This window comes from Mustela nigripes, chromosome 3, assembly GCF_022355385.1.
Source record: "Mustela nigripes isolate SB6536 chromosome 3, MUSNIG.SB6536, whole genome shotgun sequence".
Lineage (NCBI taxonomy): Eukaryota > Metazoa > Chordata > Mammalia > Carnivora > Mustelidae > Mustela > Mustela nigripes.
Window position 1 is genome coordinate 196,600,593 of NC_081559.1, and position 19,631 is coordinate 196,620,223.

The 19,631-nt window shown below is 59.9% G+C and overlaps 1 protein-coding gene across 5 annotated transcripts; it reads left to right on the forward strand.

Annotated features, from left to right (window-relative positions):
* The first annotated feature begins 5,572 nt into the window (after nt 1-5,572).
* On the forward strand, nt 5,573-19,367 carry ZNF696 (zinc finger protein 696). 5 transcript variants are annotated; one of them, XM_059395280.1, is made up of 3 exons: nt 5,573-6,144; nt 7,435-7,542; nt 10,122-11,741. In XM_059395280.1, exons 2-3 carry the CDS (start codon nt 7,527-7,529, stop codon nt 11,228-11,230), a joined length of 1,125 nt encoding a protein of 374 aa, XP_059251263.1. In that variant the 5' UTR covers nt 5,573-6,144; nt 7,435-7,526; the 3' UTR covers nt 11,231-11,741. The 5 variants fall into 5 exon arrangements, 3 of the variants coding, with proteins under 3 accessions (XP_059251263.1, XP_059251264.1, XP_059251262.1); XR_009403300.1 differs by lacking the exon at nt 10,122-11,741 and adding an exon at nt 18,705-19,367 and having other exon boundaries at nt 6,062-6,144; XM_059395279.1 differs by lacking the exon at nt 5,573-6,144 and adding an exon at nt 6,151-6,241.
* Nucleotides 19,368-19,631: the final 264 nt, after the last annotated feature.

Consider the following 19,631-nt stretch of genomic DNA (forward strand, 5'->3'; position numbering starts at 1 on the left):
CGGAAAGGTAAGCAGATCCTACATATTTTCAGCGACTTTGCTCTGTCGCACTAGCACCGGGCGAGCCTGAGGCACACGAAACACAAGCTGCAGGGGCATCTTTCCAGTCCGACACAGGGCGCGGAGACCCTCCTGCGGGGACCCCCGGGCAGCCTGCCAGCGCCCCGAGCAGGCTCAGTGCAGTGGTGCAAGCCGGCGCTCTGTCCGCCTCGCCGCTGCCGTGAGACAACGCTACACCAGCCAACTTGCCGCTTGCTGGCTCTCCTCCCCCTCCCCCTGCAGGAACCACAGTCCCAGCTCCTGAGCCTCCCAGGTGAGGCCCATCCAGGAGGAGGCCACACCCCCAGGGGGTTAAGCTGCACTCCACACATGTGGGAGTGAGGACGGTCCAGGGGCACACTGCCAGCCCTTTCCCGTGTCCCTGTCACAGCTCTCCTGCCACCCGGCCCTGGGCCCTTCTCAGCCTGCCTCTGGCCTGGCCTCCCCCCTGCTCCCAACACACCCCTTCCTATCCGGAGCATCTGTCCTTGCTGCCTTTTAATCCCTCACCCAGGCTCTAAGAAGACCCAAGTCTCCACGCTGTGGCTTGGAGTCTGATGATACTTGCATGTGCCCCACAAGGAGGAGCAGATTCTGCTGGAAATCCTGGCGGAGACAGACCCCCGGGGTGTGTGTGAGAGGAGAGGGGGTGGGCAGAGCTCCCAAGGCCTCGCCACTGGGCCAAAGACCAGCTGGGTCCTGCAGAAGCCGGGGGTGCCCTGGGGCTGGTGGAGCTGCCCCCAAGGAAGACGGGAACCATGACACGAGCCCGGAGGCAAAGGCAGCGTTACCTGAGCCTGGTGACCCACCAGAAACTGGACAGCTGGGAGACGCCGTAGCTGTGGCCCGGGCTGGAGGGGACACTCAGAATCCAGTAGGTGTGGGGAGACCCAGTGGGCCAAGCCAGCAATTCCCCCGGCGGAGTTCTGCAAGGTCACCCGGCGCGGGGCCCTCGCGCTCCAGCCTTGGAAGCTTCCCGGCTGGGAGCAGCTTCCCGAGGGCGCTGGGGGCTGCAGGGGTTTGGGCCTCCGGCCGGACGCGGTGAAGCAGGGGCGCAGGCCCACGCGCGCGAAGCCTTGCGAGCCCAGGAGAACCTCGTGCACAGCTCGCCCTTCACGCCGCACCCGCGGCCGCACAGCGGCGAGCGGCCCCGAGCGCGCCCGGAGCGCGGACGCGCCTCCCGCCGCTGCCGGCCCCTGACCCAGCGCCGTCGGTCCGCGAAGCCCAGGGAGCCCGGCGGCCGCGCCAGACGCTGGGGTGAGCCCTCACCCCGGGCCGGGCTACCCGGGCCCTACCGGCGGGAGACCCAGCGGCCTGCCGTGGACAGACTCGCGGGGAAGCGCAGGACGGGAGGGCGGCGCGGACCCCCCGCGGCAGCCGCGCGCCGAGCCCCGGACCGAAGCTCCCGCCCAGCTTTCCTGCGGCCGTCGGCGCCGACGGTCCTTCCACTGCCAAAGGGCTCTTACGAAGGGTCACTACGCAAATCGTCCGTCCTGTCCAGCCCCTCACATAGTTTGCGGGCTCCTGGTCCGGGTCCTTGCCGCGCGACACGGACTCGTCCGCTCCCTGGCAGCTCGCCCCGGGCCGTCGGGGGGGCAGGTGCGAGGGGGCAGGGTCGCGCAGCCCTTCCGGTCTCAGGGCTGGGATCGCGGGCTCGGGCGGGGCGGCGGGGGTGGGGGGACCTGCAGCACCGAGGGGGCGGGGCCGGCGGCCTGGGGAGAGCCTGCGCCGGGGGCGGGGCCGGGGGGGCCGGCGGCGGGGCGGGGCGGGGGGCGCGCAGGGGGTGGGGGGGGAGGGGGGGGGGGGGGGGGCGGGGGTCCCGCAGGTGGTGGGAGACCAGTCTGGGGAGCGGAGGCCGGACTTGTCGCTGGGAACGCCGCTTGTGGGAGGAGCCGCCGGCCCCAATACCCGAGGTATTCCCTGGAATGCGGAGGGAAAACTGTCTCCTTCGAGATCATCCTTTTAAAATGTCTTAATTTTTACGTGTTTTTTATAGTTAGAAATAAGTAATGCTGTGTGTGGTGGGCGTTTGCGGATGCCGGCGGCCGGGTAAAGCCTCGGCACACGAGATGCGGAGGCTGGACGGGCAGGCTGCCCTTGGGGACTGTCGGACCGGAGAGGCTCCAGAGGAGGCCGGGGCCTGGCCGGAGGGACGGGGTGGGCTGCAGGGTCCTGACGAAGCTCTGGGCCGCGCAGCCTGTGATCTCCATTCTGCCCTCTTCACTGGGATTGTGAAACTTCTTTGGGGCCAGAAGAGTACCTATCCTGGGGTGGGGGTGGGGTTTCCAGACGGCCTGGGCTCATTCCGTCCTGGCCCCACTGCTGGCCACCAGCCAGGGCTGTCCTCCGTGGTCTTGGCCCTCATCTTTCTCCTCAGGTCACAGCAGGATGACACACCCTAGTCCCCATGAACCTGGCTGTGCCTACAGCTTACAATAAAAGGGAAGGAAGCATGACGAACCAGCAGGCTTTCTTCAGATTCTTTTCGCCCTCTGCTTAGTGACCAGCAGTGTTTTGTCAGCCTGGGCCCGGAATGAGGAAGACTGATGGAGCAGAGCCCGCCAGGGGTTCCCAGCTGGTTTCCAGCCACAGAGACTGGGTGCTGGTGTCTCAGTACCAAAGCAGCCAGGATCATCCTGACTCGGTGAGGCTGTCACTTCCTTTACCCACGTGCCAGCTCCTTCCTCGGGAAACCCCCACTTTCTCCTCTGCAAAGTAGTGTCTCTCTCTCAGGGACCTTACTACCAGAAGGGGTAGTAAGGTGACACAGTGAGGGGCTACAGACAGGCTGTACCAGCAGAGGGACAGACCCCATGTACGGCAGGGTCTGCAGACCAATCGGCGAGACTCTGGCCCTCACCCCCTCAGCACGAGCCTGGCCTGGCTGACACCTGCTCCAGGCACCTGCCCTGTCTTGGGGGCCCAGGGCCTGGACCCTCGAAGTCAAGCGACCATGCCAAGGCACCAGTGTGAGCAACAGGAACTCCTTGGCAGCGTCTGGGGTGCCCCAGGCTCAGAAGGACTGGGGCCAGCCCACAGGGGCAAGCACTGCTCCAGCAACGCAGGGAATGCAGGTTTCCTGGCGGGGACCAGAACCTTGCTCGGCCCAAGTCTCCCTGTGCCCTTCCCAACTCTCATCCCTGCGGCGCCCTGTGTGGCCTCGGGCTCCAAAACGATCTAGGGGCACAGAGGGAGAGCAGTGCTCCCCAGAAGGCAAGGCATGCTCTTGAGGGAAGGGGTCCTTAAAAGAAGCAAGTATAGGTCCCCCGGATCCCTCCCCCCCGCCCCCGACCTGCTGGAAAAGAAAAATAACGCGCAGGCCAGGATGGGGTCACCGCTCTAGCCAGCAAAGAGAAAGCCCTCTCCAGCCTCCTGGTTGTCAGAGCAGTTCCGGCAAGACAGGAAGTGGACCCCAACCCATTTTTATATAATAGAGGCAAAGTATTTTGTAGAAAATTTGGGAAACGGAGACAAACAGATGTCACAGTAGTTCTGTGTGGCAGAAATGTACTCTTCAAATTTGTTTTTATCTACACAATTCCTTTCTCCCAGACCTTTTTAGATTATTTGCAAACACCAAGTGCTTCTTTGTGTGTGCTTCCTACCCTCGGGTGTTCTACGGAGCCACAGGACAGTCCCTGCCCCCAGCTCTGCCTCTGCCCACTGCTGTCACTGCAGTGCATTCCCTCCCATCCAGTGGCCATATCCTGCCTCTGGCTGCCACGTGTTCCTACTGTCCTCAGCAACCCCGCCTTGCTCCTCGAGGATGGCTTACTAGTTGCAAAGGGAAAAGAGGAACTATACAGTGGGAAACCCAGACAACACTTGGACCATGTAATCAAAATGATCCCTAGTTAGTGACCAGCCGACAGATGCAGCGGACACCTCACTGCGGTCCCCCTCTGGCAGTGTAGGACCTGTGTTTGGTGAGGAGGAAAGGGAACGGGTCTGTGGACAGTGCCGGTGGAGCTTTCCAGGCTGGGAAGCAGAAGGAGCAAAGGCTGAGAGAAAGGCAGGAGCAGGCTGGCAGGTCCGGGGAATGACAGCAGGTCCCATGGTTGGGAGATGGAGAGGCGGTGCTGGATGTGCTGGGGTGACGGGCCAGCGCCAGCCTGATGAAGGGGAGGGCCCGCTGGGCATAGCAGATGGCACAGAGTTCCTGGCTCCTGGAGAGCCAGCGCCCTCCATGGCCGCCACTGCTGGCCCAGCCCAGCTATGACAATCCCCCTCTTCTTGCCCGGCACCGGGGGCAACTCACTGCCCGTGCTTCTGTTTGGTGAGTGGGGTTAAGGACACAGAGCGGACACCACTGCAAGAGACTTTTGTAGAAGCCTGTAGAGAGGATCACTGTCAGGGAGCAGGTGAACGCTTCCAGGGGCCCTCCGTGCTCTGGGGTTTCCGTCTGAATGAGGGGGCTGAAGAGAGGCCACAGAAGTCACTGACAGGAAAGCTCCTGGGCACGGAGAGACAACCGTACGGTGCCTTGGGGACATGCTGTTCGAGACCCAAGCCCCATGACGCACACGTGTGGCAGATGCTGTGAAGGTTTCTCAGCAGCAATGAAACATGACAGCGACCACTGTGTTGAGAAACCCCGGAATGCAGTGCCCATGGGAAAGCCCGCATCCCGGCGAGGAGGGGAGGGACACCAGCAAACTCCTAACTCCCACCCTCAGGACCTGAACCCGGCCAACATCCCCAGCCTGGAGGCAGACCCCACCCCTTGGAGCCTCAGGAGAGCCCCGGTCCCCACCCACACCTCAGGGCACCCTGGGACAGACCCAAAGACAGGCGTGGCTGGGCTGGCCGGACTCCCTGACCCAAACAAATGGAGATCGTAAAGGTAGGGAAGCTCAAGAAACATCATTTTTTCTTCATTTATTCTTTAAAAGACTTTGAGAGAGAGAGAGAGAGATCACAGAGCAGGGACGGTCAGAGGGAGACGCGGCCTCCCCGCTGAGCCGGGAGCCGATGCGGGACGCGATCCTGGGACTCCAGAATCACGACCCGAGCCAGAGACCGTCGCTCCACTGACTGGGCCCCCCGGGCGCCCCCAGGGTGCGGGTTCCCCGCTAGGCGCGAGCACACGGGCCTCGGAACCGCCGACGCCTGTTCCCGCCGCAAGCGGCAGCCAGAAGGTCCTCACTGAGCTCTGTCCCCCGCGCACACGCCCGCGTACACCCGCACACCCCGCACACGCCCGGAGGGGCCAGATCCCGGCCGCGTCCCAGCGAGCGGCGGACCGGCCTGGGCGGGCATCAAGCCCCTGCCGCCCCGCGCGCCTCGGGCAGGGCCGCACCCGGGCCCCAGGCCACGCGGGGCTCACGTCCCCCCGAGTCCGCCAGAGCTGCGGCTGCCCTTGTCGCCCGCCACGAAACGTCCCCACCCGCCCCGCTCGCGCCCGACGTCGGCCCCCGCGAAGCCCAGCGCCCGCACGGCGGGTCCTCGGCCCCCAGTGCGCGGGCGCGGAAGGCCGGCGGGGAGGCTGCGGGCGCAGGGGGGTCCGGCGGCCGAGCGGGGGCCGCGCGCCGGAGGGGGCGGCTGCGGGGCTCCCTCCCCGCCGCGGGCGCTCGCGGCCCCTGGCCCAGGGCGCTTTCCCCACACCCTCCCCGGCCCCGCTGCTCCCGCGCCCCCCGCCCGCGACCCCCGGACTCGGCCCACCCCTCCCCCACCCTGTCCGCCCGCAAGGCCTTCGCTCATCCCGCGGCCCCCGACCCCACCGGGCCTGGCTGGAGGCGAGGGAGGAAAGACTTGGGAGGGTCGCGGCTCTAGGAGGCCGGCGGGCCGGAGCGGGGCGGCGGTGGGGTCCGTGAAGACGCGGCGACCGGAGCCAGCGCCCGGGCCGCCAAGCTGGGGAGCCGACCCGGGGGGCAGCGAGGTGCACGGCCCTCCCGCGGCCTAGAGCGTCACCGGAAGTGCCCGAGCCGCGGCCGCCCGGGCAGCAGGGTCCATTGTCCTCCGGCGCCTAGAGCGTCACCGGAAGTGCCCGCGCCGCGGCCGCCCGGGCAGCCGGGTCCATAGTCCTCCGGCGCCTAGAGCGTCACCGGAAGTGCCGCGCGGCCGCGCGGGGGACGGCGGCGGTTCCGGCGAGCGGAGGGGCTGCAGGTGAGTGGCGGGGTCCGGCTGCGGGCCGCACCGCAGCGGGGACCTGGGGCGCGGACACGTGCGCTTATGCGGGGCGCTCGCTTCGGAAGAGCTGCAGGTGCGCCGTGGGGAGTGACAGCGGCGGGGAGTCGCGGCCCGAGCAGCGAGACGGCGCGGGGACGGCTCCCTGCGACCGGGTGACCGCGGGGACCGGCCCGCGACCCGTGCGGCGGCCCCGGACAGCCCCGCCCCCGCCCCCGCCCCAGCCAGGCGGGCACGCGGCCCTGGTCCGGGGGGTCGCCGGGGGCCGCTGCGGCGCAGATTTCCGTCGAGACGAGGCGGTCGGCTTGCTCGGCCGCACTTGGGGCGCCGCGTCCGTGCGGGTCGCGCTCCCGGGGTCGCTCCCGCAGGTGTCCGGTCCCGAAGAGTAGGAACGGGGTGTTTCTCTTTGAAGACGGTACTGATTTGCCGGAGAAAGAGAACCGGGCGGCGGCGGGCAGAGGGGACCAGGCTCCCCCGAGCAGGGGCCGCCGGGCCGGACCGCAGGACCCGGGATCGCCCGACCGCAGCCGGAGGCAGGCCCTGACCCGACGGAAGCGCCCGGGCGCCCCGCGTCGCCGTCCTCCGCGGCGAATCAGGGGTCGGACCCTCGAGGGTCCATCGCGGCGCTGGCCGCCTGCCAGCTCTTCCGTGCGTCCCGGGGGGACTTCAGCGCTCGCCTGATTTCCCACCAGTGTGTCGTGCTCCTCACGGGCAAGGCCGGGAACCTGCGTTAGAAACCTGCCGTCGACCCCCGCCCCGCCCCAGGTTCCTTCTTTCCTTCTCTGTGTCCGCACTGGACTTCCTCGTGTGGTCGCCTCTGTCCGACGGTGCCTCTGGTGTTAGCGCGCAGGGTCCTCCTCCGGCCAAACCTGCGCCAGTCCAGTAATTTCCTGTTTCCCTGGTTTCCTAGTTTTATGATCCAATCTTTATAATTACCGAGAGAAACCGTACATCCCTAGATGTGTCTGCAGACATCTGAGGACTGACCAGCCGGCGCTGGGCTTGCGGGTGGAGGAGCAGGACCAGGCCGGCAGCTAGTCCGGGGCTGCCGCCTCCAGCGGTGCCCGCCGGGCAGGGCTCAGGGACGCCAGCGTGGTCCAGACGGCGTTCCCAGACTGCACCCTATGGAGCCCTAGCTACTGGGGTGTCCGTTTAGTCATGACTTCGAGTTCTAGTGGCAGACACAGGCCCGTGCAGTCCCCAGCAGTGCCTCTGCTGTCAGCAGTGGCTCCCCTGTCACGTTCTCCCCTTGTCTTCTCTCTTACCCAGGCAGGGATTCCCACTCCTGGTGCTTCTGCAAGGCACGGCAAGGAGAGCCCCCAGGCTTGGGTCTCCAGAACGCCACGGACAGGGCTACCCTGATGGACACACACACAGGTGAGGGGTGGGCAGCAAGGTGGGCTTAGGGAGGAGGGAACAGCTTAGGAATCGGGGCTCCCAGAGCCCACCTGCCTGGCTGCTAGGGGATGTAGCTGGGCTCGGGCAGCACTTCTTCGTCCCTTTGTTTGCCTAACACAGCTCCCACCCCTACTGCCTGCTGTCCTCGCCACTCCGTGTTCCATCCCCTTGCTCTCGTGGCCACACTCTGCATCCCTCTTCCTCTGCCCCTCCCCTGCCTGGAGACTTCTGAGAGCGAGACTGTTAATTCTGGCCCCATTTCTCAGGGCCCGGCTAGCCTGGGCTCAGACTAGGAGGCCCGGAAGAGTATGGAGAGAAAACCTGGCTAGCCTCTCCCCTCCCAGGCTCCAGGCCCCCCTCTGTTCTGAAGGTTTAAGGCCTTGATTGCGGGCTGTCGAAGCTGAGGACTCCTGTCCCACTCACCATTGTCACTGTGGCCTGGGACGATGCCCGACCCCTGCCCAGCATGGACACTCGCGCTGCCGCAGGCTCTCCCACCTCCCAGCTCTGGTGCAGCGTGCTCGGCAGCAGGAGCCTGGCTGGAGTAGACCCTAGCCCACAGAACGTACTGCAGACCCCCTGCCCACACACCTGCACCCGTTCTCCCTGGAAGCCAGAGAACCCCTGCGTCAGGTGGTTCAGCCGCTCTGTGTCCACGAACACACGCTTGTCCCTTCTTTGGGTCTGCCATGAAGCTGCCCTTCAAGTCCCGGGCTTACCAGCCCTCCCTTGTCTGACCATCCTGGCCAGATCTGTCCCAACGGGGCTCTTCACTGTCCTGCGGTTTTGGACCAAGTAACGGTTTTAGCAAATGTCAACATACACAGAGTGGCGGAGAAGAAACAGGTCACAACAAAGCACACATTTATAAAGGGAATAGGACCACTGTATCCTGGTTGCTGGTCTCAAGCACGTGCCCTGGGGTCCGTGGCCTGAAAGCAGGCTGCAGGGGAGCGTGAGACCGGAGGTGGTGCAGATGGGGCTGGTGCACGTTAGTCGGGAGACCAGCAGCTGTTGCCAGGGCCCTGAGTTTCTTGGTTCGAAACCAAGTTCTCACCTTTTGGGAAGACTTCCCTCCACCAGGGTTTCTCAGGCTTGGCACTGGACATCCTGGGATGGAAGACTTCTCATGGCTTACAGGGTGTCCTGGGCGTTCTAGAATAGTCAGCATCCCTGGTCTCCACCCACAGAAGGCCAGGACCACCTTCTGCAGGTGTGACAACCAGAGATGGTTCCCACATAGCCAGTGTGCCCCCCGGGCAAAACTGCCCCAGTCGGGAACAAGGCCTCCAAGTTTAGGGCTCCTCAGGGCACCCTGGGAGGTCATCACTGAGAGGATTTCCCCCCTTCACACCCACACACACGCTCAGGGCTGCCTGCTGGGGGCTGGGATGGCCTCAGGAGGCAGGACCCAAGGCCTGACCCACTGGAACTGGAAAGGGTGTATGTACCCCCCCCCCCAGCTTTTAATTCTGAATAATTCTTTCTTCAAAACCAGTGCCTATGAGTTGTTTTCTTGAACTTCTAAGTCTGCCAAACCTCACGACCAGACTGGGCCTTCCTAGAGGGCCTCCTGTTTGTTGGCCCTGTGCCTGGGGTCTCTCCCCATCTCCAAGTGCTCAGGTGGGTGGCCCCCTAGTTAGTTAGGGAGTCGATGGAAAGCGGCTGTGGGTGCCTGCCCGCTCCACCGACCCCTGGGAATCCTGGCCTTGCCCTGCCCCCTCCCCCCACGCAGGAGCCTCTTTCACCTGGGCGGGCTCAGTCCTTGCTCTGTTACAGCGGTGCAGGCACAGCCCCCTCGGTCCCCTTAGAAAGCTGCCCTGGGGGCTGCCCTCCTACCGAACCACCTGCAAGGAAGCATCCTTGTCTCTCCTCCCGGATGCCCCCATAGACCCTGTGAACGTGGCAGGAACTGCCTGGCATTCTGCCTTGTGGCCACATCCCTAAAGCCGTTTGTCTTAATGGGCGTGTGGTCTGTGCCCAGGAGCCAGCAGGGCCAGGGGCAACCAGCAGCCTCACCACCGAGCAGCCAGGACTGGGAGGCCCCGCAGTCCAGCCCGCTGGCTCCAGACGCTGGCTGCTGCTTGTTCTTGCCATGGATTGGTCTCTGAGGAAGGATCCTCTTACTTGCCTGGACCAGAGGCCTTTGAGTTTGGCGGGTCATGGGGAGGTGTCAGGGACAGAGTTGTCGGGGGCCCAGAGCTGGGACGTGAGCTGGGACGGGGACCCGTGCCTCCCGGTCCCTCTGCCTCGGTGTTCCTCTGGCAGTGTTCTTTGCCTTACCGGCCATACAGCAGAGCCAGCGGCACTCAAGGCCCGGGCTTCTGCCTCCTGCTGTCCTGAGCCTGAGGGGAGAGGCTCAGGCCACCCTGGAGTCCCAGTGGAGGGACCACAGGCACTGGGGAGAGCTGGGCAGGCGTGGCGCCGGTCTGCCCCACACCGTTACTGTCAGCTCTGCCCATACCCCGGCGGCCACCACCCTGTCCATGCCCACACAGCTGTGTGCCCTCAGAGCTTCCTTAGGCCTCCAGTCACTCGCCTCTGACCCTCTTTTCCAGCTTCCCTGGCACAGGTGACGGGTGGCAGCCAGGCTTCCTGCTGGGCTCCTTCAGTGGCCGAGCAAGGGGCTCAGAGTGCCAAGCCGATGCCAACGCAGGAGGCTTTGGAAGAAGAAGAGCCTTGCCAGGGAGAGAGAGTGCTGGGCCCATTACAGGGGCCTCCCTGGGCCCTGGGGCTTCTGGACGGCTGTGGGAATGAGGAGGCCGGAGACAGGCCCAGAGATTCCCTGAAGGTACCCGTTGTTTCTGTGAAACCTGGAGGGCAGAGCGGTCTGGACGGCAGAGTGTCCCCGTCAGAGGCCTCCCCAAACGCTCGCTCTGCCTCAAACAGGAGGGGCCCCCACAAAGGGCGGCCTTATCAGTGTGGCACCTGTGACCGGAGCTTCAAATGCTATTCGGACGTGGTGAAGCACCAGAGCATTCACTCCGGGGAGAAGCCGTATGCGTGCAGCGACTGCGGGAAGGCCTTCATCCACAGTTCACATGTGGTCCGGCACCAGCGCACCCACCACGGGGAGAAGCCCTACGTCTGCAAGGAGTGCGGGAGAGCCTTCAGCCAGAGCTTTAACCTTGTCCGGCACCAGCGAACTCACACGGGAGAGAAGCCGTACGGATGTGCTGAGTGCGGCAAGTCCTTTGGTCAGCGGTCAGACGCTGCCAAGCACCAGAGGACACACACGGGTGAGAGGCCGTACGTGTGCAGCGAGTGCGGGAAGGCCTTCCTGCATAGCTCCAATGTGGCCCGGCATCAGCGCACCCACCATGGGGAGAGCCCCTACGAATGTCAAGAGTGCGGCCAGGCCTTCAGCCAGAGCTCCAACCTCCTGCAGCACCGGCGAGTGCACACGGGTGAGAAGCCCTACGCCTGCCCCGAGTGCGGACGCGCCTTCAGCCGGAGCTCCTTCCTCAGCGAGCATCGGCGCATCCACACCGGGGAGAAGCCATACGCCTGCGGGGAGTGTGGCCGCGCCTTCAGAGCCCTGTCGGGCTTCTTCCGGCACCGGCGGGTCCACACGGGGGAGAAGCCTTTCTACTGCACCAAGTGCGGCCGCGCCTTCCGCCTGAGCTCACACCTGATCCAGCACCAGCGTGTGCACGGCACAGACTGAGCCTGCAAACGGGCCGGGATGCGGTGGGTGCAGCACCCGTGAAACTCTGGCTGCGCCTGGAGGGCTGTGTCCTTCATCCCACCTGCATGAGGAGCATGAGGGAGCAGCCTGGCACTTTAAGTTCTCGCCCATGGGGAAGCCCCTAGTGCGTCTGCTGCTCCCCAGCTGGCGGTCAGAGGAGAAAGAGTCCAAGGAAGACTAGTTTAATAGCAGGGAACAAAGGTTTCCCCGAAGGAGGGCGATGTGATGAGGACACGTGTCCCCTGAGACGGATTTCGTATGGGTAGCACTTGCTGACGTGTGATTCACATTTGTGTACCGCATAGATCTTAAGGGCTGGGTTTTATGAGATTTGACGAATGCGACCTGTTTTGACCTTTAGAACCGCTGTGCTCTCAAGATAATAGACTGTCTCCATTGCCCCCTTAGCCTCAGAGGCACCCAGTGACGTCGTTTCTGTGGCTCTAGTTTTGCTCGTTCTAGAACCTTACGTAAATAGGATGATTTCACATATACTTTTTTCATGTCTGGCTTCTTTTCCTCTGCTTAACGTTTTTGAGATTTACCTATTAGTGGTTCTCTGTTTTGCGTTATTGTTTTCTTAGTTCCATGGCGGTTTTTAAAAGGCAAGAGTCCCTTTCTATTTTGTGTCAAAGTTCTGAGTTTATGTCTGTGTCTCTCCATCCGAGTAGGAGCTCCTGTAGCCAGAACTGATTGAATACAGCCCTCAATTCAGAGTATGCCAGAACGGAACATACTCCACCAAAGGGTGTCTGTGAAGTATCTTGGGAAGGGTGTGAGAGATGTCCCACAGAGACCACAGGGTGGGCCAGAGGCGAGGACACAGATCTGCTGTGTTTTCACGCCATTTCAGAGAATGCTGCTTGCAGAGCTCTGCTCAGTCTCTTAAAGGGAGTACAAGAAAAGGAAGTTTAAGATATTTGTAATTTTTTTTTAATTTAAATTTTACTAAGTTAACATACGGTGCAGTATTGGTTTCTGGAGTAGAATTCAGTGATTCAAGATATTTGTACTTTTGGGGCACCTGGGTGGCTCAGTTGGTGGAAAGGGGAAGAAAGATATCTGTGCCTTCTGCAGATGTTTCCTAGGCACACACTTGTCCAGACTCTGTGCACTGTTCTGGGAGAGACAAAACCAGCCTGACACATGTACTCGGGGACTCTACAGGTTAGAGAGTGACCCAGACAAGGAACGCCTCTGTGTAGCGCCCAGTGACAAGCCCAGGAATAGCAGTACCTCCAGAGTACCAAGAGCACAGACGATTGGGGCAAGAGAAAGACACTGGGCAGACTTCCCAGGAGGGCTGATTCCAGAGCCCGTTCTTCAAAAGATTTCATCAACAGATGGGCTCAGTGTCGTGTACAAAGCAGAGGTCAGGGTGCACTCGGGGGTGTGAAAGGGTACGAGACGTGTGCACACTCGTGGAATCTTGGAATCTGCAGTCAGAGAAGGCAGAAAGTAAAACTCAAGTGAATTCACTATTTATAACTTACTATTTCACATCATACCACAACAGCTCCTTGGATACAGACATGTGTTATTCGCCAGAAATGGAAGGAAGGAATGGCAAAGCGTCTTTGTTGCACGTCCTAGAACTCCGCCATAATGAATCGAGTGAGGTCATCTTGTTGAAAGTTTACTGTAATGACTAAGAAAAGTCAGCAGTCACCTGGCCATGAGTCCTGGGGCCCAGCTTCAGGATCCCAATCTGTGCTGGCCAGGCCGTGGTTCAATGCCATTTCCTGGTTATCACCTGCTCCAGTTGGTTGTGTTATTTTGGGTCCCCTAAGCGGCTGGGACCTCTAAAATTGCTGTACAAGTTTAAAGCTCTCGGGGGTCACCTATTTCTTTTCTGATGCAAGCTTAGGCCAAGGGCTATGCAGCCTGTGGAGGCAGAGCTGCCCTCAGGTGGACTCAGTGGCACCACAGCTACTGGGCGCCTGACTCTTGGACCAATGGGGAGGTAGAAAACTGAGCCCCCAATTCAGGTGCTGAGCCCAAATCCTCAGATAAGCTGAAGGGTCCCACGTTCATGGTGCCTCTCAGAGACCAGTAGAAGCCAAAGCAGTCACACTTTGGAGGAATTAGACCTGTAGTACTCCTGTTTGTAAGGTCAAGCAATGAACTTAAAGATCACCAACCACACGGGAAGTTCTCACTGAATGAGGGCCGAGGAAAACAGCAAACAGTAGACAGAAACCTCAAAGAACTGCAGATAACGAAATCACCAGGTGATACAAGCAAGGGAACAGTTATGTGTGAAGTGTGCACAGAAATAAAGAAGCCAGGGGCGCCTGGGTGGCTCAGTGGATTAAGCCTCTACCTTCGGCTCAGGTCATGATCCCAGGGGCCTGGGATCGAGTCCCGCATAGGGCTCTCTGCTCAGCAGGGAGCCTGCTTCTCCTCATCTCTCTCTCTGTCTGTCTCTCTGCCTATTTGTGATCTCTCTCTCTCTGTCAAATAAATAAATAAAATCTTTATAAAAAAAAAAAAAAGAAAGAAATAAAGAAGCCAGTCACAGCAATGAGAAAGCAATATCAGACTATCAAGTATGGACGGGCAGGGTTTTTAAAGAACTTTTAGAATGAAAAATACAACTGTTGAAATAGAACTCAGTGGGTAGGTTTAATAGCAGAGGAGATGCTGCTGAAGAGAGCATTAGTGTAGTGGAAGACCCATCCAAGGAAATCGGATACCACATAAACAAGTTGATGAAAAATCTAAAGGAAAGGTGAAAGGGTTTGTAAAGCAGAATAAGGAAGTCTGGCGTAGACCTGATAGGAGCCCCCGGAGAAGAGAGTGCAGGAGAGGATACCCAGTAAGGCCCTACGATGACATGCCCCCTGATTATAACAATTCCAACTTTTTTATTAAAAGATTTTATTCATTTATTTATCTGTCAGAGAGAGAACGCACAAGCAGGCAGAGTGGCAGGCAGAGGCAGAGAGAGAGAGCAGGCTCCCTGCCGAGCAAGGAGCCTGACACGGGACTCGATCACAGGACGCTGGGATCATGACCTGAGCTGAAGGCAGCGACTTAACTGACTGAACCACCAAGGCATCCCGCCAAGTCCAACTTTGTCAGCAGCTGGCTGCCGCAGCCCACCCAGTCCCTATTCTCCAGCAGGCTCAATCTCCCATCCTGTGCCGGACTGAGAATGGAGGTGAAGGTGAGCTTGGGCAGGGAGACAGCACCCGACCCCAGCTGGGGAAGATGAGTGTCTGCAGCCCCCACCTGAAATGAGTGCCCCCCGTAATCAGGCCAACAAGACAATCAGTGAAAGGAGAGGACACTGAACTCGTTACCAATACACTGGAAGTTCCAGCCAGCCTCAAGACCCAGAACCGCCACCCCCAACATGTCAGCCACAAAGGACAATGGTAATCAAGCTGTGCTGGTAGACAGCTGAGATGCCTGGAAGGGCTGGCCTCTGTGTGGGCTCATTCATTCTTTGCAAGGACAAGCCTCTGCACTTTACAGGACTGGATTTCTTTGGAGCGCCCATTTATAGTGTCCCTTCAAGCTCTTCTTTCTTTACTGAAAAACCTACACATCTGGGCAGCATAATGTCTTTGAAGCAGCGTAAATAAAGAGAAATCCATACCTAGACAAAGCACAGTGAGAGCACAGCCCAGCAAGAAAGACGTTCACATTGTCCCAGAGAAAGGCTCAATTGCTCCCAAAGGAGCCAGCGGCCCACCCTCAGTGGATTTCTCAAAGAGGCATAGAGGGGGCAGTTGGCTTCACCTCTTTGAGGCGCTGGGAGGAAACACCTGTCAACCTAGAATTGCATGCGCAGCAAAGTTATTTCTCATGAAGGTGAAAACAGACATTTATAGATAAGTAAAATATAAGATTGTTTACACTAAGGGACTTCCACTGAAACAACCTCTGAAGTTTATACAGCAAAGAGGGTGAAAATGACTGCAGAATGATGGTCTTAGGACACGGAGTGGGGAGCAAGCAAAATGACCAATACGAATGAGGTCCAAACGCTGTCTGTATAAAATAATGTCTCCTGGAATACCAGACAGTCGTGTGCCCGTGAAGGGGGCAAACATCCCAAGACCCTCCTACCGCTGGGAAGGGGCACAAGACTCTTTAATTTCAGACTTTAATAAACATGTGTAATATAAGTTAATGTTAATTAGTATAAGCTGTATATATTTTCAGTCTGAAAGAAAAAATGCAGTAATTCAAAGTGAACAACTACGATTGTGAAAAGCATAAGTTGGAAAAGAAGATAAGAAAAGCACTGGGCCACCAACCAGAGTGAGCTGGCAGAGCAAGTCTATGATCACGAAGGCCTAACGGGAGGAAACTTCCAGTTAAGAAACGAAGATGGGTTAGAGTCTGTTACTCAGAACCACAGCATAGACAAAGACAGAGGTAGATGGAGGCGTCAGCCCCCCATGGGGGCAAAGTCACACACGAACAGCTAGAGGGATGAGGAGCCGGTGTGCGGCGGGAAACGGGCAGCCACGGATGGGACACTGGGAGGCTCGGGGCCCTCAGAGGAGCGCGACATTCCAGAGAGAAGAGAAGAAGTGCTGTGCACTGCAAACCTCAAAGCCAGTGTGCTCGAGGGCTGGGGCGCCAATGAGCCTCGCCTGTGCCCACGGGGCTCCTGGCCACCTTCTTCACTCCTGCGTGGCGGGAAGCCCGTCTTCACCAGGCATCTTACGGTCGTTTCTGATGTGCAAGTGAGGAATCAGACCAAAGGGGTAGAGATGGTGCAGCCAGAGCAGAAACAGCCCGCAGAATGATGAGTAGTGACCTGAGGCTGAAAAGGAACCATGGGGGCACCTGGTGACTCATGTGGTTGAGCGTCTGTCTTCAGCTCAGGTCATGATCCCAGGGTCCCGGGGCTGAGCCCCACATTGGGCTCCCTGCTCAGCGGGGAGCCTGCTTCTCCCTCTCCCACTGCTGCTTTCCTTGCTTGTGCTCTCTCCGTCTCTGTATCTCTCTCAAATGAATAAATTAAAAAATAATAATAATAATAAATGAAAAGGAACTGTGTGCATTCAAAAAGAACACATAGTATTTTAAAAGGAAAATTTCAAAATGAAACATTTGAAGTTAAATGTGAGAGCCAAAATTCAAAACAAATTAGCAAGTTGGCTGAGAGGTGAAGTGGGGAAATCTTTTCTTAAAAAGGAAAAGGCAAAGAAGCAGGTGAGGAGGTAGACAGATGAGGCCTGATGAGTTCCAGGAAAAACCAGAACATGGTGGGAATGGGATGGCCAGAGACGGCATCAGATTCTCCCCAGGCCTGACAGTCCCACATCGCAGCAGCAGAAGCACCTGCCAGCTCCCCCTGCCGCCCAGTGACAGCACTCAGGGCATCCCTGGCCGTGTGTGCAGACCCCACAGGGGTGACGAGGCCTGGGGAAAACCTCTTTGCACCGTGTCACAGACAGAAGACAGTGCAATGAGGCTCTAACAATTACACGAGAAAATAATTTGCAGCCTAGAAGTTGACCCGTGTTCAGATCACCAGTCAAGTATTTTCAGAGATGCAGATTCACCAAAAATGCTTCATGACGTCTTGTGGAAGCGTGCTCCAGGAGACACTCAGAGGAGATCTCCGAAACAAGGGAGAGACCGAGAAAGAGGAAGGAGAGGGCTCCAGCAGACTCTCTCGGGGGAAAAGCAGAGGTCTGTGGCCAGCTTTGGTTTCCCCCAGCGCACCCTGCGGGCACAATGATTCACTGTCCTTGCCCGTGCAGAATACACTGGCTCCCTTCACGGCCCCCACAGGTCTCCACCTTTCATGGCACGCACAGAGGCCGATGGGCATCTCACGATCTTCATCAGGTCCGGAACGAGAGGAGATGCGTCTCGAGCCAGAGACCTATCAACGAAAAAGAAGTACCTGACCGCTGGCAAGAGAATTTAAGCCCCCTCCCACCCCATGAACGCCTCGAGCTACAGAACCTGGAGGGAAAGCCTGGCCACGGGCACTCGGCAGCCTCACCCTGGGACACGGGCTCGGGGCCATGCCGTCCTGTCTGTTCAGCAGGTCTGAGGGGTCCCTGCCCAGCGTGGGGACAGAGGATGGGCGTGGCACACGGGTCTCTTGTGGGAAGACCGGATCCTTCCCTGAGTCAGGGCTTGGGGTCCACCCTCTTTAGGGCCCCCTCTGCTAGTGCCAACACCCTGCACATCCAGAGGGGGGCCGGGTGGGAACATAGCCACGGCCCGGTTCCTGGCCAGGCTGCCAAGTGGCACCGCCTCCTGTCTCTCCTGTGAAAGAAGCCTGAGAGCTGGAAGGGACATGCTTCAAAGGATGGGCCGCGTGTGTTGGTGATCTTCTGTGTAACGGCAACCGACACTTGCACAAATAGCCCATTGTACAAAATCCCCAATACTGTTTTTATAGTGGGGGGAAAAAAACACTAAGTTGCAGTGAGGCAGAGATGTGCCCTTAGAATTCAAGGTCTTGGATTGCTGGGTCCGGAGCCCATGGAAACTTCCCCCTGCACCTTCTGTAAATCTCCATAGACAGCCGGGCCTCAAACTGGCAGAGAAGGCCAGGGTTCTTGGGAAGAGCCGGGACACAGGTCAGGACACCAGGGTCACCAGGACCTCCTGCCCCACAGCACAGCCACCCCTCCAAGGGTACAGAGGGACCTGCTGGGGCCAGCGTCCCCGGCAGCCAACACGTGGGGCTCACAAGCGACTTGGCTTCACTCACACACAGCGAGCAGGCTGAGTGCCTCCTGTCCGGGGGGGTGGGGGTGCAGGCGGCCTGATACTCACGGTCACCCCACCTCCCCTGGCTCCGTGTCCCAGAGGCATCAAGGAGCGAGGAACAAGACAGGAGACTTGGCATCAGACGATCAGCGGCGCCCATTCTAGGAAGGGCCTCTGCTGACCATGGGGACTCGGGCCAAGCTAGAGCCTGTGAAGCAGGGGACACAGATCCGAGGGTCCAGGCAACTGAGGCCGGGTGTGGCCAGGGCCCCAGACTTGCTCTCCTCCTGCCTGGAGTCCGCACTCTCCATCTCGGGCTGCTCCCCAGCTTCTCCAGCACTCTGGCAAAAGTAGGGAGGGCCACACTTCCTGGCCTGGCCCTGGCCCGCCCACTGCCCTGACAGGATAGGGGAACCCCGGGAGGCAGGGACTCTGCCCGTGCCCCCAAAGAGCCCTTCCCAGGGTGGAAGCAGTCATTCTGGTCCAGGCTTCACAGAGAGGGTACGTGTGGACATCTGATGGGCAAAGGCCATAGCCAGAGAGAAGAGGAGCAAACAGAGGAGCCTGTCCATGCCCGAGAAGATGCTCAGCTCTGTTCTGCCTATTTGTTTTTTTTTTCGGGAGTGGGCAGCAAAGTGAGGTTTCCTGAGCAATAGCGAAGGGGTTAGCACAAAGCTCCCAGAGGCGGAGGGGACCTGAGGGGGTTGCCCTCTGTTTGCCTTTTATATATGTATTTACCGATGTATTTATTTAACAGAAGGAGCGTGAGCACAAGCAGCAGGGGAAGCAGCTCCCTGCCAAGCCAGCTGGGAGCCTGACGCAGGGCTCGATCCCAGGACCTGGAGATCATGACCTGCGCTGAAGGCAGACGCCCCGCCATGTGAGCGGCCCAGACGCCCCATCTGTTCCCCTTTTAAAGGAAAATCAAATGTGTTGGACAGGCCGAGGCCGCAGGACGGCATGGGGCAGACCACCGCTGTGCACATGGGCTCCGGGCCCAGGCCTCCTCCGGGAACTCTGCTCCGGACACGCATGTACGCGGACATGATGCCGCACTGCCAGAGCAGCCCCCAGAGGCTGGGGAAGTGGGCGTCCCTCCCGAGACGGCCAGGAGGCTCCCCGGCCAGGGCCGCAGGAGGACTGGAGACGCGGGGCTGCTGCTTCTGTGGAGCAACGGGCGGGTGGGGCCACACACCAGAAGCTTCCCAGCAGCTGCCTCTGGGGATGGGGAGGTCGGGGCGGGGTGCAGCCTGTCCCCAATGGCACGGGGATATTCTTTGATCTGACCACTTGCCATTCCCCACGCGCACGCCCCACTACTAAAACCTCCCTGTCTCCCTCTGGCTCCGGCCCCCCGACCCCCACTTGCTCACGAGCACACTCTCTAAAGGATTACTAAATAAATCTTTTAAAAAATAAAGTTGAGTGTCCGAGGTGTGCCGAACTCCACTCCCCTTTGTAGCCATGTGACCCTGAGCAAGTCAGCAACCGCCCAGGAGCCCGGACTGCCCTGACAGGCCGACAGGGTCCCCTTCACCCAGGCCGCACCAGAGGCCGAGCAGCCACGGAGCATGTGCGACAGCGCGCAGGGTCCGCTGCACCCAGGGAGCCCACATTTGGGGCGCTGCGGGGCGCCGTCGGTGGAGCGCCGGATTCCTGGCTCCTGCTCAGGCCGCGACCGGGA